The sequence below is a fragment of the Balaenoptera physalus genome (genome assembly GCF_965194825.1).
Source record: "Balaenoptera physalus genome assembly, chromosome: 2".
Classification (NCBI taxonomy): Eukaryota; Metazoa; Chordata; class Mammalia; order Artiodactyla; family Balaenopteridae; genus Balaenoptera; species Balaenoptera physalus.
Genome location: NC_138883.1, coordinates 159,798,063 through 159,816,975, shown reverse-complemented (window position 1 = coordinate 159,816,975; position 18,913 = coordinate 159,798,063). Strand labels below are relative to the sequence as shown.

The 18,913-nt window shown below is 45.1% G+C and overlaps 1 protein-coding gene across 2 annotated transcripts in view; it reads right to left on the bottom strand.

Moving 5' to 3' along the window:
• Positions 1 to 23: 23 nt before the first annotated feature.
• The window catches only part of PROSER2 (proline and serine rich 2), a 36,159-nt gene continuing 17,269 nt past the window's right edge, over positions 24 to 18,913 (bottom strand). The window contains exons 2-4 of one of the 2 annotated variants that reach the window (XM_082449809.1): positions 17,759 to 17,978; positions 3,157 to 3,409; positions 24 to 1,462 (exon numbers count right to left, since the gene is read on the bottom strand). In XM_082449809.1, coding sequence (XP_082305935.1) covers positions 489 to 1,462; positions 3,157 to 3,409; positions 17,759 to 17,896 — 1,365 coding nt within the window. In that variant the 5' untranslated portion in view covers positions 17,897 to 17,978 and the 3' untranslated portion in view covers positions 24 to 488. Of the gene's footprint in view, positions 1,463 to 3,156; positions 5,407 to 17,758; positions 17,979 to 18,913 lie in introns of those variants that run through there. The other variant, XM_082449808.1, reaches the window with a different exon arrangement.

The window sequence follows — 18,913 nt, the reverse complement described above, 5'->3', positions numbered from 1 at the left end:
CAAAGCAGTATTTTAAGACACTATGAAAATCGAACAAGCACTTCTTTATTTTGTTGGAAAGGAGGGAACGGTCCCTTTCTTAGAGAAACGAGTATGAGAGATCTAAAGTGGCTTTCGTGTCATGCACTTCGGATAAAAGGTTAGATTAGAGACTCAATAACAAAAAAATCAGACCCAATCCCCCTCCTCCTAGATCCAAAACACATAAGGCATTTACAAATCACTGAAACCTGTAGGTGTTCAAGGTTATTCTCCGAGCTCTTGGAAACGGGAAGATGTGGTGCGGGACGCTCTCGTTCGGAAGGATGTCCCAGCTCGGATGCGGGCCAGAGCGGGGCAGCCAGTCTGCTGACTCCCGGGCCCCCATCGCTCGTCCTCCACGGGGTTCCGCAGTCCGGGCTTTGCTATTGCGCTGTGCGCATGTGCACATCCATGTTGGGCCACACGTACCTGGTCACCCTAACTCCCCCAGCGCGGCCCACTCTCCGTCACAAGTTCTCCTTCAGGAGGCCGAGCTTCCGCAGGGCCTCCCGACGGGCCTCCTCCGTGGAGCCGCGGCCCGAGAACTGGACAGTGATGCCCTGGGGTCTGAACCCCACAGCCCGGGGGAGCGAGCCCGACCGCTTCCTGGCGTCCTGGCCGCAGTCCGGCTGCCGGGGCGCAAGTTTGCTGGGGAGGGCCGGGTCCGGACGGAAGGTGACCGTCTTCCCTGTACAGACAAAGGGCCCGGGATGGCTCTTGAGGATGTCGTGGAGGCTCTGGAAGCCGTTGGCCATCGGCAGGGGCTGTTCTGTCTGCACGCCTCTGGACTGCTGGCCGCCGTGCGCCCCTGCCCGCGCGGGAACAGCCTCCCGGGCCGGGCCCGGCTGGCTCTGCTCCGGGGAGACACTTCTCCTCTGCTCGGCGGGCTCGCTCCTCTGGGCCTGGTCCTCCGTTTCCCCCACGGAGAGGAAGGAGACGCCATTGATGTTGGCCAGGACCTGGGCTTTGCGCTCCTGCACGTTGACCGCGGCCTTGGAGATGGTCTTATTGAAGGCCTTCCCCGCGCTGTTGGTCACGCTGATGTTGCTTGGGAAGCGGTGGATCTTGGGCGCCGGCTGTGCGGCGTGTCTGTGCCACAGCGAGTGTTCTCCGTGTCGAGGGGCCACGGAAGTCAGCGTCCTCCATCCTGCAGGCCTGCCCTCTTTGGTCGGGGATGTGGGCGAGAGCCCTTCGTTCCCTGCCAGCTTCTCAGACATCTTCTGGGCGATGACGAGCGGAGTGGGGACCGAGCGGGCCAGTTTGGGGTGCTCTGCTGGAGGAGAAGGGGGCTCTCTCCCGGGGTGGGCCGGGGCTGCTGCGGGGACAGGGCAGGGAGGCGGCAGGGGCAGGGCCTCGGGACCTGGGGGGTCTGGGGGGGGAGACTTCTCAGCATCCTCTTTCCTGAGGACACGGGTGTCTTCCTTTCCAACAGCGCCAGCCCCTGAAAAGTAGCAAGGATCCTCATAAGCTACCACCATATGCAGAAATAAATGCATCACGTTTCCTTTTCACTGAATTTACAAAAGTCTCAAAGGGATTCAATACCAATTTCAACAGTACCTCTTGTAAGCTAAACTCCCTCTACCCTATTCCCTGGACTAGCGAAAGAGAACATAGTATATGATTCTCATAATCACCTGACGAGAAAGAATGAATTAGCAGTGGTGAAAGATGTGCAAGCCAGAAACAGTCAGTACCTGGGAAGCATACGGTAAAAGCAAGTTTCTAAGGAGCCATCATCCTGAGACATGTAACAGGAGGAAACAACAGCTTACCTTACGGGGGATTTTACAAAGGCGAAATGGAGGCTGGGAAGTTTGTGGTACCCACCAACCCCTCCCTCAGGTCTTTCTAGATGAAGGATAATTGGATGTGTCACTCTCCTCTAGAAACAGAAATGTTTCCTGACAGCCTCCAGTACAGTTTAATACACTAGCGTATGATTCTTTACTATATCCTAACATACGTGATCACAGATCACCTAACACTTTTCTGCACTAGTATTTATACACCCATGTCTGCTGCAAAATTGGGAGCTATGTATTATATTTATGTTTGTATCCTCAGAATCTCACACAACGCCTGCCACAGAGTGGGCACTTAAACTTGTTATGAAGACATCATGTTAGAGAATTGATGGGCAAGTGGCTTACTTTCAAAAAAATGTTTTCCTTGGCACAATTATATGATCTGACATTTTTAAGGGATCAGTGGTTCAAATTAATTTTAGGAACTAAACGTCAAAGGGGAAGTTCATATTAAGTCTCTTCTTTGAAGAGCTGGCTGCAAACTCAGCCCCATATTTGGAACATATAACCAATAGTACATGAAATTCTGTGTAATACACAGCCTTGCTTACAAAAAATAAAGGGGTGGGGATATATTTCTAGAGGCTTGTGACAAATGGAAGTATTTTGTAGTCAACAGAGCAAAGATATTTTCCCTCCTATTTTTCCTTCATCTTTTCCAATCCTTATCCCCTTGTCCACATTTCCAATATCTTTTCCAACCAGGAAAAAAAAAAAAATTGGAAGAACGTTTTCTCCTTGTCCATGTCCCTCTGGTTCTATCACAGAACTCAAGGGGCAAAAAGCATACCTCTCCTCTGATGCCACCCTGAATCAAGCAAACTTTACAAAGCAGATGCTGAGCTGAATTTTTGTTCTGGTCATTTTTGTTTTCCTGAACCAACTGACTTTGCAGTTCAAACACTCCCACCTTGGAATAGGGGTATAATCTTGCACAAGAATTGAGATTCAACCTCAAAGGCTAAAGTACAAATCCTTTATATATTTTCTTTGTAGAATGGGATTGTTTCCTGAAGCCATTTCCAGTTTTCTTTTTTCTTTTATCCATGTATGCAATGTTTGTTTCCCCAATTAGTCTCATTCTTTATTCTCGCCCTTTTGAAATTTCCCTTCCATGTGTTTTCATCCTAATATGCCATGAAAGCACCTACTTGGTTGGACAATCAGACTACTAAGAGGATGCTTCTACCCTACAAAAATCTGATCAGCCCCACGAGCTACTATACTGGCTGGAAACACAGAGGACACGACAGAAAGGAGGGCCTCTGTGTCTGGTACCACACGACAAGCCACGTCAGAGGTGGGGGACCTGTTCTCTGGTCCTCACCTGCTGCCTCCGTCACATCCCGAGGGCTCTCGGGTTCCCCGGCTCCAGGGCCCAGCTGCACTAAGTCCACGACATCCTCTGGCTCGGAGGGACCAGAAGCGCTCTCTTCCAGAGACCGCGGAGAGTGGCCCTGAGCACCACCATCACACAGCACCTGCTCCTCAAAGTCGTCTTCCAGGGAATCAATCGTCTCTTCAAAAAACAGGAGGACGTCCTTTTCCTCATGTGTGAGGTACTTCAGGCTCTCATCATCCTGTACAAAAGGTTTGGACATGAGGAATAAAAGCAACAGTGGTTTCACTGAAGGGAAAAAACCCCACAACAATGTAGGGATCAGTACAGAGCCTGGGGTGGAATTCACGGCACCCTCCAATTTCCCGTCTGGGGAGAGTGCACCACCCAGGCAACCCCGCTGGCGCACCTCTGCCTGTGTGTCCCTCACCATTCGACCTGCATGAGAAAGAAAGTTGTCCAAAAGGTGTAGCAGATTACGGATCTTAGACACTTTTGTTCCTCGTGAGCCAATGACAAGAAAGCAATTCTTCAGTATCTCCTTGGAAGAGGTCTTTTCAACTTACTGCTAACAGATATGCTTGGTTTCCCCGTAATAGCAATGGGGGGAATCTTTAGTTAAAGACAGTGGAGTGAACTCACATATTTATCTCCTCTCCCTCCAGAAACCTCACTAAAACAAAAATGGGCTTTATCTTTTTTTAAAGATACAAGTCACAAAAACAAATAGAATAGGAAATGAGGTGATAGCAACAACATTTGGGAAGGTAGACAGCAGAAGGACAGGTGGTGACTCACTGAGAGGATCCAAGAAAGGTGAATTTTGGTCAGCAGCTGGGGGTGGGGCCGGAGTCAACCTGCTGTGGCACGGAGAGCCCTCACAAGGCTCAGCACAGCGTCGGGGAGGTGCTGGGCAGTTCTGGAAGTCTGGCTAAGATGACAGTGAGAAGAGCAGAACTGGACGAGAGTCTCTTTCAGAAGCCATCAGGTCACCCAGGCAGAAAACTAGATGTTTATTCTTAAAGAAGGTAAAGCCGGGGGGCATCAAGCCAAGTTCGTGGTAAAGAACCGTACTGAAAACTGGGAGTCAGGGAAATCAAACTGACCCTCTGGACAGAGGATTGGAAGGGTCTTCTCTGGGGAAGTGAATGGTCCAAGAGCCAAGAGGTGGACACCTTGGGCTCCCCAGGGAAACTGCTCAGCAAGACCACTCTACCAGTGACATGAGCGTCAGTCAACAAACCCCAGCACAGAATTCTTAATCAGTTTCTTAACATTCTACTCTTAAGTGTGTTCATATAGCTAATGATCACCAAGCAGCTGAGAAAAACCTTTAACATGAAAGACACGTCAAAACAAGATAAGAAGGAAAAAAAAAGGCAACTTACAAGAAACAAACTATGCAGGATGGTGAAAATTCCAAAAAGATGATCATGGACATCCTCAGAGGGATCAGAGGAGAGACTGAAACCATAAACAAGAATCTGATGCTATTTTTAAAAACTAGAAGACAGGAGAGAGCTCTTAGAAATTAAAACTATGACAGAAAAAAAAAATGAAATAGAAGCCTAGAGATAAAGTAGAGAAACCGGAAAAGTACAACAAAAAGTCAAAAAAAATTTTTTTAAGCACAAAACTAGAGTACGGGTAGGAGGGCCAACATCTGAATAATGTGTTCCAGAAAGAGGAATGAGGAAAAATAGAGGGGAAGAAATGATCAAAGTAAACAAGTAAAATTATTCAAGGAAATGTCCTTGAACAGGAGGAAGTGAGTTTCCAGATCAAAGGGTCGTGTGAATAACCTGATGAACAGGAATAAAACAGACCTATGCCAAGGCCCATCCCTTGAAATTTCAGCCATGGGAGACCAGGCGAGATCCTAAAAGCTTCCCAGAGTGGAAAATGGGTCACATAACAAAACATCAGGAGTCAGAACAGCAACAGACTTCTCAGCAGCAGCTTTGGAAGCCAGAAGACAATGTTATGATTCCTTTAAAATTCCAGATGAATTCAGAACTAGAATTCGTACATAATCAAGTTAAAGTTAGAGTAGAATAATGGTGTGTTGGGTTTTTTTTTAAATTTATTTATTTAATTTATTTATTTTTGTCTGTGTTGGGTCCTCGTTGCTGCTTTCTCTAGTTGTGATGAGAGGGGCCTACTCTTAGTCGCAGTGTGCGGTCTTCTCATTACGGTGGTTTCTCTTGTTGCGGAGCACGGGCTCTAGGCGCGCGGGCTTCAGTAGTTGTGGCGCACGGGCTCAGTTGCTCCGCGGCACTGAGATCTTCCTGGACCAGGGCTCGAACTTCTGTCCCCTGCATTGGCAGGTGGATTCTTAACCACTGCACCACCAGGCAAGTCCCAATAATGGTGTTTTTAAGACACACAGGGTCTAACCAGCAGATCTCCCATGCGTGGCTTTCTCAGGAAGCTGCTGCAGGGGGGTGGAGGTAGGGCTGTTCCCCTAGACAAGGGAGGAACCAAGAAGAAAAACCTGGGAGCCAGAATATAGGAGAGAATGAGAGAAAGTGGAGGGAACCCCAGGATAACAGTGCTGTCCCCAGGATGTCAGCTGTGCAGTGAACAACCAGCCTAGTTCACAGCAAGCCATGGGGCCACACAGAACATGAACAAAGCAAGCAAATAAAACCAAAGCAATTATCAACCACAAGAAAAACTAAAGTTATGAGACAAAGCATGTATCTGTGAGTCAATTCCTCTATAGCAACCCACACACACACACACACACACACACAGGTATACTAATTATATCAGTATTTATGGTAGCAAGAAAATGAGAAACCACCTAAAATGTCCAACAATAAAGGTACGTTGAACAAATCAGGGCACATTCACAGATAGAATATAATACAGCCATTTTAAATGGTGTTTTCAAAAGAATATAATGTTAAGTGAAAAAAAATGCAGATAAGCAAGAGTTGCCTCGATTTAAATATCAATATATGCATACTTCATATATCCACAAATACAAAAAGTACTGAAAGGATAAAATGTCAATAGTGGGGGAAAATGAAGGTAAATAACAAACAGGAATGAGTTAAAAGTCATTGCCTCCAGTGAGTCGGAAATGGGGGGACGGGTACAAGTAAGACTAATGCTTTTTATAAACCTTATAAAAGTATTTGAGTCTCTACGATGAAAACAAATTTTGATAAAACAACAGGAAAAAATATAGTGGAAGCAAAGGTGACTAAGAGTTGGTCCATGTGGTATAGAATAATGCACTTCATACCGTGATCTGAGAGGTCTTCAAATGCCCACCTATCCAGGCCCATCACAGAGCCTGCAGTGTCCAGAGGTTTAGAGACTTTTCTTTAGTTTCAGGCACAGTATATACTTGTCTGGGGGATGATTAGCACAAGAACACATGCAAATTTCTCAAACTAGCTTGGCCATGTTAGCTGAATCCTGAAGGAAGTCCACTCAGGAAAAGGGGACTGTCTGTGGCATGGGTTCAGTAAACAGGAATAACAGAATATTGCTGGAGAGAGATACTACAGCATGGCTTAGGTAGCAGAACAGAACACTGCTGGGAAGAGAAGCAATATATACCTATATACAACTGCTGGGTCATAAGATACGTGTCTTCTTTGGTAGACATAGCCTAACAGTTCTCGCAAGCGGCTGGACCAACACACACTGGTTGGTGCATGGCCCTGCATGTGGTAGCATCTCCTTCTGATATTCAGTACATTCCCAAGAAGACAGCAGTGTTGAGATTCTTTTCCTCATAATACTTAACTGGCTGTTTGGAGATCCTCTTATGAAGTGCCTGTTCAAGTCTTTTGCCTATTTTTCTATCAAGTTGTCTTTAAAGAAATAATTTGTAGGAGTTCTTTTATGCATACTTGATACAAATCCTTTGTGGGTGTATTTATTGCAAATATTTTTTCCTACCCAGTGGCTTGCTTTTTCTCTCTGTTAATGGGGGTCTTCTGGAGACTAGTCCTTAATTTTAGTGTAGTACAATGTATCAGTCTTTTCTTTAGAGCTTTTTGTGTCCTATTTAAGACACCACTACCTACTCCATGGTCATGAAGATATCCACCTGCTTTTATTTATTCTAAAAGCACGGTTGTTTTTAAACTTCCATATTTAGTTCTACAATTCATCGGAATGAACTTTTGTGTATGGTGTGAGGTCACAATTCGCTATTTCCTACAATGATACCCAACTGTTCCAGCAAAACTGCTTGAAAACAATATCGTTTTGGGACTTCCCTGGTGGCGCAGTGGTTAAGAATCCACCTGTCAATGCAGGGGACACAGGTTCGAGCCCTTGTCCAGGAAGATCCCACATGCCTCGGAGCAACTAAGCCTGTGCGCCACAACTACTGAGCTTGCACTCTAGAGCCCACGAACCACAACTGCTGAGCCTGTGTGCCACAACTACTGAAACCCACGTGCCTAGAGCCCATGCTCTGCAATAAGAGAAGCCACCACAATAAGAAGCCTGCACACGGCAATGAAGAGTAGCTCCTGCTCGCCACAACTAGAGAAAAGCCTGTGCGCAGCAACGAAGACCCAATGCAGCCAAATAAATAAATTAAAAAAAAAAAAAAGACTATCGTTTCCCCACTGCAGGTCCCCTTGGTTGTAAATCAGATGACAGTGCATGAGTCCATCTGTTTCTAGATTCTCTTTTCTGTTCATTTGTGTACTTGTCTGTTTGTACAGTGATAAAACACCATTTTAATTATAACATTATAGTATGTCCCGAGTTTGAAGCCCTCCTGTTTTGCTGTTCTTCTTTACGTCTGTGCTGGCCCTTTTTATTTCCAGTATCAGCTGGTCAGTTTCCATATACACATAAATATACACACACACCCATGCTGGGATTTTGATTGGACTCCATGGAAGTTCTTCAATTTGAGTAGAACTGATGTCTTACAATATTTTTTCTATCCGTATGGTATACTTATTTAGATTAGGGGCTCTTAAAGTGTGGTCCTTCACCCAGCAGTGGCAGCAGCACCCGCGAACTTGTTAGAAATACAAATTCTTGGGCCCCATCTCAGATCTACTGAATCAGAAACTTTAAGGGGTTGGGCCTTCAATCTCTTTCAACAGACCCTCTGGGTAATACTGATGAACTAACGTTTGATATGCCTTGATCCGGTTCTTTATTTTCTCTCAATAATATCTTGTAGTTTCCAGTGTAGAGATTTTACAGATTTTGTTATCTCTCCTCTTAAGGTATTTGATGTTTTGTGATGCTATTAGAAATGGCATCACTTTGAACATTTTCTAAATGTTTCTGGTCTATAGAAATACAAGATATACTGACCTTGAAATAAGCAAATTTAACAAATTTGCTGCACAGTACTAATAGGTTATCTGAAGGTGCTTTTCGGTCTTCTACATAAACAGTGGTGTCTATAAACGAGAGGTTTTTATGTCCTCCTTTCCATTCCTCATGCCTTTCGTTTTCTTCATTCTGCCTTATCGTACCACCAGCGTCCTCCAGTTAGCTGAACAGAAGTGGCATCTTCGGTTTGTTCCCAATGTTAGGGAGAAAGCTTTCAATATTCCACCATTAAGCACAGTGTTTGCTGTAGGTTTTTAAAAGATGATCTTCATCAGATTAAGAAAGCTCTCTTCTATTCCTAGTTTGCTAAGTGTGTTTGTCTTTAAAATAATGAATGGGTTTTGAACCCTGTCAAAGGCTTTTTCTTCATTTATTGCAGCGGTTCTCAGCTGGGGATGATTTTACCCTCCCTGGGGCATTTGGCAATGTCTGGAGACAATTTTAGTTGTCACAATTTTCTCCCTTATTCTGTTAATGTACTGAAGTATGGTGATTGATTTTCAACTCTTAAACCAACCTTGCATTCTTGGAATAAGTCCAACTTGGTTGTGATGTTATTAGCCTTTTTATACAACACTGAATCTGATTTGCTAACATTTTGTTTAGAATTTTTGCATATATATCCACAAGACAGATGATAATTTTCCTTTCATTATAATCAGATTTTGTATGGATTTCCTTTTTTAAGTTTGAACTTAGGAAACAGTGTGCCCTTAGATTTTAGTTCGTGGCATATCTTTCTGTTCCACTTCTTTTGAGATTGGGTGGGGCTGGGGGCGAGGGAACAGAGTGATTTTAAGGAAAATTTTTCTCCAGTTCAAATTGTAACCGTTTCGTATTAACTAGATCTCTGTCAGTTTATCAGTTTACATATCTAGCAGTTGTGTAGCCCTTAAGAACTTCAATTTTTCCCTCTAATAAGAGGATCCGTGTGAAGGGACATTAGAAGAGTAGCAGGATACCACAGGGGAAAATGGGCACAAGGCATTCCTTATTTAATACTTCTTATTGAGCAATGAGCCAAAGAAGAGAGGAATAGGTTTTAACAAAAGAACCAGGGTTAAAATCTTATAAGGCCTTCATGTCTACAGAATATATGACTAATGGGTTTACACTTCATTCTGACAACTCCAGGATCTGGCCCTACCTACCTTTTAAATTTATTTATTTATTTACTTACTTTTTGGCTGTGTTGGGTCTTCGTTGCTGCGCACAGGCTTTCTCTAGTTGCGGCGAGCGGTGGCCACCCTACCTACCTTTTTTTTTTTTTTTTTTTTTAAATGGTAGGTTTCTGCTTTTAAGATTTATTTATTTTTTTTTATTGATTGATTGATTGGTTGCTATGTTGGGTCTTCGTTTCTGTGCTAGGGCTTTCTCTAGTTGCGGCAAGTGGGGGCCACTCTTCATCGCGGTGCGCGGGCCTCTCACTATCGTGGCCTCTCTTGTTGCGAAGCACAGGCTCCAGACGCGCAGGCTCAGTAGTTGTGGCTCACGGGCCTAGTTGCTTCGTGGCATGTGGGATCTTCCCAGACCAGGGCTCGAACCCGTGTCCCCTGCATTAGCAGGCAGATTCTCAACCACTGCGCCACCAGGGAAGCCCCTACCTACCTTTTAAATGTCACTCCTACTCCTCTCCCCTTTATACTCTATAGCAGGGCTGGTAAACTTTTTCTGTAAATGGCCAGATAGTAAATATTTGGGGCTTTGCAGTCTTAGTGGTGGCAACTATTCAACTCTGTCAACGCAGTGTGAAAGTTACAGGTGATATGTAAATGAATGAGCTTATTAGCTTTGTTACAATAAAACTTTATTTACAAAAACAGGCGGGGGGCCACATTTAGTCCACAGAGTGGGGTTTGCTAATTCTTGCCCTATAATCAAATCAAATCACTTGCTATTTCCTAGACCTGTTTCTCTGTCAGCAATGCCCGTGACTGCACAGCCACATCTCACCTGTCCTTCCTGGTCCAATTTAAATGTCACCACACCTCCAGCCTACTCCCATAGCACCCACTGAATCATGCATTCAAATATTTGAGCATCTAGTAAGCATCGGGCAATGTATATACGAGGGTGTAAATAATGTTCTTGCTGTCTGGTTTAGCCCGTCTAATGAGGGCTTCAGACAAGAAAGTAGACAAAATGGCTATGACAAGGTGACTGTGGCAAGTTAGGAAAACATAGTATGGGTGTCAATTCACACTTTTGGGGCAGGGGGTCTGATATGGAAAAACTCTGGAGATGTAATGATTGTCAGTAATCTAAAAGAAGTGGGCGAGCGTTAAAAAGGGACCAGGGGTAGTTAGATACGTATTTTGGAGAGATCACATTGGCTATAGTGTGGAAAATAGGAAACAGTATGGACAACTGAATATGGAAACAATTTAGACAAAAGTTAAAAGTCACCTAAAGTAGAGCCATGGTGATGGGAACAGAGAGAAGCAGATGGAGTTGAGGGTTATTTAACCGGAAGAATCGACTCTTCGTATAAAATTCTATTTTTTACTGTAGTTGTTCATCACTCATGCATTTCACCTTTGCTGGACTTTATATGTAGAGGAAAGAGCCATGTCTGAGGCATCTGTGAACTCTGCACAGAGCTGAGAGTTTGTCTCGTGTCCAGGATGCAGTCACTAACTGCAGTGTCAGCTGCCTCCTCACCATGTAGGTCTGTCTTGGCCCTCTGGCCACCAGAACACAAAACTTTCATAAAAAATCCAGTGACGCTACTCGTTTTGTGACTTTTCTAGACTTATTGCGGGTTGGCGGGTGGCGCAGAGCATCCTGCCTCCTCTTTCCTCCTCTTTCCTCTTAATCTAGCCTGAGTCTCGCTAGATTACCCCGCGCCCATCATTCAGCACACACCACACCAACCCTGCTCCTCCCAGAGTCACCCTAAGACATTTTGCATTTTTCTTCTCTCCATGCAGAGAAGTTCAGCTCGGTGATTCAGCCACCACCACGACAAAAAACCCTGCAAGTCTAAAATGAGTAGGGCTCTTAGCATGACAAAGATCGCTCTAGTTAATAATTACACCCACCATGGATGTTGTTAGGGTGATGTGATAATGGTAACAACCAGAACCAAAAAAGTCTTAGCCCCAACTATTTGTTGAATTAAACATCTTGGGGAAATAAATTAATGCTCTCTACCCTTTTCCTCCTACTTTGACCTTCCCAACTCAGTGTTTCACTAGGGTTATTCCCAAGATTTTAGATAATCTATTGATACTTTGGCTGGGTATAATGATTTCTCTTTGGTTAGACAGACAGTAGAATTAAATAGGCAACTGACCTGTAACATGCCATCAGCTTAAGACACACGCCCATTTCCCAATTAAGTGAGTGGCAAAAGTGAGAATGGGGTATATAAACCCCGCACGTCCAATCCAACCTCAAAGCAAGGAGTCCCAACATAAGATTTCATTTGGAAAATAAGCTTAGAAAGGGAAGCTCCTATTCAACCATTTTATGTTGTGCGACAAACTACAAGACTCACGGGCTGACAGATGCAACACCGAGATCAATCAGTCCAGCTCCCTCACCTGAAGGTGTGAAAACCAGGTGCAGAGGCAATGTAATGACTTTCCAAGGGTCGCACAACTATTTTGTAGAGCGGCCAAGGCCAGAACCAGTTCTCTGCTTGCTTTCTGTTCTGTTCTACTTATTTCCCTTTCTTTTTATAAATTTATTTATTTATTTTTGGCTGCATTGGGTCTTCATTGCTGTGCGTGGGCTTTCTCTAGTTGCGGCGAGCGGGGGCTTCTACTCTTCGTTGCGGTGTGCGGGCTACTCGTTGCGGTGGCTTCTCTTGTTGCAGAGCACAGGCTCTAGGCGCGCGGGCTTCAGTAGTTGTGGCTCGCGGGCTCTAGAGCACAGGCTCAGTAGTTGTGGTGCACGGGCTTAGTTGCTCCACGGCATGTGGGATCTTCCCGGCCCAGGGCTTGAACCTGTGTCCCCTGCATTGGCAGGCAGATTCTCAACCACTGCTCCGCCAGGGAAGTCCCCATAGATCAGTTTTAACCAGGCCGGTCAGCAGTCAGAGCCCCAGGTCCTGGCAGACTCAGATTCTTGCATCGTCAACTATCCAAGGTGTCTCTCGAGCGTTAGAGGCTGGAGGACAGGCTGGGTGACTTGTTCGTGATCAGCCTGGCCTTGAGTCTTGACCTAAGGGGCGGGGCCAAACACGCTGTGGACTCTGTTGCCTAATTCCCCAAACAAGAAGCTGCCCTCCAAATGAACCCCAACTCTGCCTGTACCTAGGAGAGGAAAGGAAGCAGAAACAGAGAAAAGCTGCAGTGCCAAGGGCTGGTGAGCCAGGAATTCAGGGTCAGAAAAGGGGCACATGGCCCTTGGCTGAGAGAGTTCCCATCTACACCTCTATTCCCAGGAGATGCTGCCGCTGCCTCTCTCAGGCAGGGACGTTAAAGAGGAAGATGTGGGCCTCGGGGAAGAGGCAGAGCCTGAAGGGCAAGGCAGCGAGCACAGGCACATCTATGGAGCCAGGAAGCAGATGAGAGGTTGCCCAGGGCCTAGGGCAGTTGGAGGGAAGCGGAGAGTGACTGCTAGTGGGCATGGGGTTTCTTTTGGGTGATGAAGATATTCTAAATTTGGTTGTGATGATGGTTGCACATCTCTGTGAATCTACTAAAAACCACTGAATGGCATACTGTAATGGGTGAGCCACAGGGTATGTGAATTACACCTCAATAAAGCTGTTACAATACATTTAAGAAAAAAAAGCAAGGCAGTGGCCCAGTGGCCCCATGTGAGGAGGGAAGAGAGCTGGTGCCCTGGCCAGGGTGGGCCCTGCTTGACCACTGGTGCTATTGGACGAGAGATTTGCTAACTCAGTTCCCAAAGAACTAAGCAGAGAGGAAATGAAGATAAGAAAACATAGCAGCTTTCTTGGAAAGGGGTGAATGGAAGAGAACGAACATTTGTCCCTATTATTTGGAAGGTAGTAGGCTGACAGCAGAAAAAATTTTTTTTAATTCCCTTTCTATCAATGAAGTTTTTAATGCGCCAATTTGGGATGTGGAATAAAGGGAAGTTCTTTAAGGCTACAAATATCCTGATGCTAAAAGAACGGTCTAGAAAACCATCCCTCACCTGTGCTACCCCACCTACCATGCTGACTGCAGGTGATGTCTACAAGCCTCTCAGGGAAACACTGTTTTGCTTCAAGAACTTGGGAGTACATACATTTCTACCCTAATCTATGTATTATGATGGTGAAGAAATAATTTCTAATGTATTCAAACCAGAAAGTTCAAAACGCCAAATCTACTGCATTTCTGCCCTAATCTATGTATTATGATGGTGAAGAAATAATTTCTAATGTATTCAAACCAGGAAATTCAAAACGCCAAATCTACTGCCGTAACTGGAACGCACGCTGAACAAGTCTCCCACGAGGAGGAGGACAGAGTCCCGGCCTGGTGCCATCTATCCTGTCCTGCAAAGATGACAGCAAAATTGTCCCTCTAGTCCCGATGGAGCTCTGAGAGGAACACGGTCCTGGCTGGATGACCAACTCTTACAACAAATGTGACCAGCAGTGATAAAAGTCAGCAATCCTAGACATACCTATGGGAGTACAAATGTGGGACAGGAGATTTGTTTATAGGCAAATGGCAGAGAGGAAAAAACCTTTGTTTGTTTGGCTGAACAAAAAAGTCGAGAAGGCTTAAAACACTCATACTAAAATAACCCCCGCCTAAAAAAGGCACTGAATTAGTTCAGTTCTTAGGCTTTTTTCCTTTTGTTTCGCTTTTCTTTTAAACAAAGAAATTGGATTTAACGGCAGATTAAGACAACAGTGGTAACTCCTCCTTGTGAAGGAGGAAAAAAAAAAAAAGAACCAGCAGAATTTACCTGTATCTTCAACCAAAAAAAAAAAAGAAAGAAAGAAAAAAAAATTTTTTTAATAAATTAATTTCATTTTTTTATTTCTGGCTGTGTTGTGTCTTCATCGCTGCTCACGGGCTTTCTCTAATTGTGGCAGGCGGGGGCTACTCTTCGTTGCAGTGCACGGGCTTCTCATTGTGGTGGCTTTTCTTGTTGCGGAGCACGGGCTCCAGGCACACAGGCTTCAGTAGTTGCAGCACGCAGGCTCAGTAGTTGTGGCTCGTGGCTCTAGAGCACAGGCTCAGTAGTTGTGGCGCACGGGCTTAGTTGCTCCGTGACATGTGGGATCTTCCCGGACCAGGGCTCAAACCCGTGTCCCCTGCATTGGCAGGCGGATTCTCAACCACTGTGCACCAGGGAAGCCCAGAAAGAAAATTTAAGAAAGATTATGATGGCTAAAAATATTTCTTGAGATGAGTCAAGATGTCTTAACCCCCAACTCTCCCAGGTAGGCGGCCTTGGGTATTTGTTCGGGCAGAATGTGAGTTGATGGTTACATTCTCTTTCTACAAACACCGAAATGATCTCCCTGACACTTGAGCAAGGCTTTATTGACTTAAAAACCCAAGGTGATGAGAGATGCCCCCAGGAGCTGAAACACAACGTAGAGGCAGCGAGAAGAAAATAGGAATCAGCGTCTTCTGTGCTTCCGACCCCCCTGTGAATGCCACGCTTTACTTTGGCAACCTCATAAGAAAGACCATAAGTGCATGTGGCCTTTCCCACGGTTTCATTACAAGGGCTTAATTAGGGTTATTTCTAACTAGTCCCTGTTGTAATTTTTCACTATGGTTAACGTAAACCTCTACTTGTGGCCGGAAAGAGACACAGACAAGCCCGCAGGGGATGAGATATGTGTGCAGTTTTGATTACAGATGGAAAGAATCATGGCTTTGAAGGACAACGCTGGGCTCCCTGGCCGCCTTAAACTTCTCTGAACTGGCAAGGTCATAAAGCGGTCCCGACTGAGACGGAAACGCCTTAAGCGCGTGGTGTCGTGCGTGAGACCCCCACATAAGCTTGTCACACGTCCCAGAGCTCGGCGTGGCTGTCGTGTCACTAAACTGTGAGTTCCCAAAAAGATTAAAACCGAGTTTTATTCCATCACCTATCCAATCTGGTATGTAGCAGCCATTTACTGCATGTTTACTGAATTGAACTCTCCTCAAAGCAGTTTAGCTTTGTTTTAAAATAGCTGCTCTGTCCAGGAAGTTTTGGGTTCAATCTGGGGAAGGAGCCAGAGCCGAAAGGACAATGTGGTTACTACTGGCCAGTCTGCTTCTCCTTCCCACGCCTCTGTTCTGTGTCTTCTCCTTGAAACTGGCTGGTGACAAGCATGTCTGACTCCTAGCGTCCTGCTTAGACTTCAGGCGGAGCCAGCCATGGAGACGGCTTCGCCCCCGCTTGCTTTACCTTCTTCTTCCACGACCTATGGGTGAGGCCAAACGACCTCAGCGGCTTTGGAGAAGGAAGGGGTGATCAGGAGCTGACGACTGCTGTCTGATCACAGGCGTATTATGTGACTTGAGGGCTATAAGATTTGTCTGCTAAGGGACCAGGCAGGGTTTCAAGACAGTTCACTGAATATCAAATCTCCAAAAACTCAGCAATGAATTTGGATCATTGGTTTTGCCCAAGTTAGAGAGATAAAAATGAATAGGAAGTACGCTTGGGGATTTGGGCTGTTTCCAATCCACCCTCAGAGTGGCACACACATTATGACATTCCTTAATTCCTATGGGTATTAAGAGCATCCCCTCTTTTCAGCTAGTTAAATCATATTCTTTTCTGGAGGAAGCTTCAGGGTGCCTGCAGGGCAGAGCAGGCTTCAGACCATGTGCAGAAGAAGAACCTAAGGATCCTGGCATGAGGCAGTACTGGTCCCTGGCAGTGCACCCCGGATGTTTGATGAGATGTGTGTCTGAGATATTGGCCTTAAGAGCTTAAGAATATGTCACCTTATACCCAAAGCTTCCTTTGTCACCTTAAAGAGCTATCATTTATGAATGTCTCTAAATCCTTCCTGAACCTTTTATTTTGAATCCCCATCACCACCTCTCGAGGTGGTAAGTTCCAGAACTACACTACCAACTGTACTGTACTGAAGGTGTCCTTCTTACAGTTCAAAGGAAAAAGAGACCCTCTTAGTCAAGTATACAAGGATTTTGCCAGTTTGCTCTTTTTTAAAAAAAATTATTTATTTATTTATGTATGGCTGTGTTGGGTCTTCGTTTCTGTGCGAGGGCTTTCTCCAGTTGCGGCAAGCGGGGGCCACTCTTCATCGCGGTGCGTGGGCCTCTCACTGTCGCGGCCTCTCTTGTTGCGGAGCACAGGCTCCAGACGCGCAGGCTCAGTAATTGTGGCTCACGGGCCCAGTTGCTCCGCGGCATGTGGGATCTTCCCAGACCAGGGCTCGAACCTGTGTCCCCTGCATTGGCAGGCAGATTCTCAACCACTGCACCACCAGGGAAGCCCCTAACATTTTCTTTAAATACAGTTTTTAAATTAAAAAATTAGTCCCAAATTCTCTATTCTTAAGGATTTATAGATTCTCAGATATTCAGAGAGTAATTTATAATATATTTTTCCTTTGGCGAATCAAATAATATCTATTACATACTTACCATGGTGATTGAAAAAAAGAAAATATGCAAGTAGAAGCCTATAAAATTCTATTGTTACTATTAACTGCCCTCTGTACACTTCTTTCTTATGTTCAGCATAGCTGGGGTTAATTTTAGGGATCGGTGTATCTTTAGAAAATTTGTGCTCCCATTGAAGATGGGCTGAGATGAACAATGGACCATTATTATTGAGATCCAAGGTGGACTCTCTCCTGTCCTTCCCTCTATGAATATGAAGGTCTCCATCCTGAAAGGTGAATACCCTGAGGGGTGGGGAGGGCCAAAAGATCATCTCTTAACTTTAAAGACTTTTTGTGAAAGTTCCCAAAGCTTGCTGACACTTATGTAAAGGTCTGGATGCCGAGAGAAAGGGATAGGAAAGCATTTATATTTGTGAAGGACTTAAACATCTGTTTTAAAGTGAATTTGATGTTATCCTGTGAGGTGTTTCCCTTCTTCCAGTCATTGGACCTGAAAGGCAGGTGCCCTGGCCTGGGCTGGTGGCCACCTTCAGGCACGGCGTGCTCTGGGTCTTAGCAGCCAAGTTATCACTGCTCTGGATTTGGTGCAAAACTTAATATGATTCACACTGAAATGCCGCTTCAGAGAGTAAGTATTCCAAGACGTCAAACTAGTTACCCCAAAAGGATGTTGTAAGATACTCCTGACAGGGGGGCGAAATCAGCCAACATTCAAGCACACAGAGCACCAGAGAAACAGGGACTCACCAGAGTGAGACTTCTGGAACGAGAGCTGCTGGTCCGACTCTCCAGACTGCTCCCTCTGCTCAGGTCACCGAGCCTGCAGCCGGGCAACAAGTCAGGGTCCATCTCCCAAGAGTCTGACTTCTGGTGATGGACAGGCATCCCCACAGGAACCCCAGCTGCTGGCTCAATCACAGGAAGTGGGGAAGGGGCCGGTGTCCCATGCCTAAGTAGTGGGTCACCTCTGGAGGAGTAAGCACAAGGTGACAAGGCTTAGTGAGCTCAGACAGCGAAGGCCTCATTCCCCCAGGACGAACAGGCATCACGAGATACAGTCGGCTGGTCCACAGCCTCGACCATTAGGACTAAGATAATTAGGACCCCTGAAGTCAACTTGTTTGGTGATGCTCATTTCCATTTCTCCTTTATCTCCTTCTCCATTATGAAGACGTAAGAATTATTTTTATTTTATTTTTTATTGAAGTATAGTTGATTTACAATGTTGTGTTAAGTTCTGCTGTACAAGCAAAGTGATTCAGTTATACATACATGTATAATATTCGTTTCCATTATGGTTTATCACAGGATATTGAATATATCAATATTTTCCTGTGCTGTACAGTAGGACCTTGTTGTTTATCCCTCCTATATATAATAGTTTCCATCTGCTAACCCCAAACTCCCAATCCATCCTTCCCCCACCCTTCTCCTCCTTGGCAACCACAAGTCTGTTCTCTATGTCTGTGAGTCTATTTCTGTTTCGTAGATAAGTTCATATATTAGATTCCACATATGGGTGATATCATATGATATTTGTCTTTGTCTGACTGTATGATAATTTCTAGGTCCATCCATGTTGCTGCAAATGGCATTATTTCATTCTTTTTTATGGTTGAGTAGTAGTAAGAATTATTTTTAAGGAAAGATGGGTGTACTAAAAATTTCTTTGGTGCTGAAAATTTGATGAAATAATGTTCTGGCGCCGTCCTCCGCTCTTCGGGTCTGTACTTTCACGCTCCGTCACACTCAGACTCAGGCTTTCCCTGTACTGCTTATAAATTCTATTCTTTTCTGCCTCAGACACCACAACATTTTGGTTCCTTTTCCAGCCTCGTTACAGTTCAGAGTTGAGGTAAAGTGACAAGAGCTAACAAATTACTAATGGAAGTTTGGTTGACA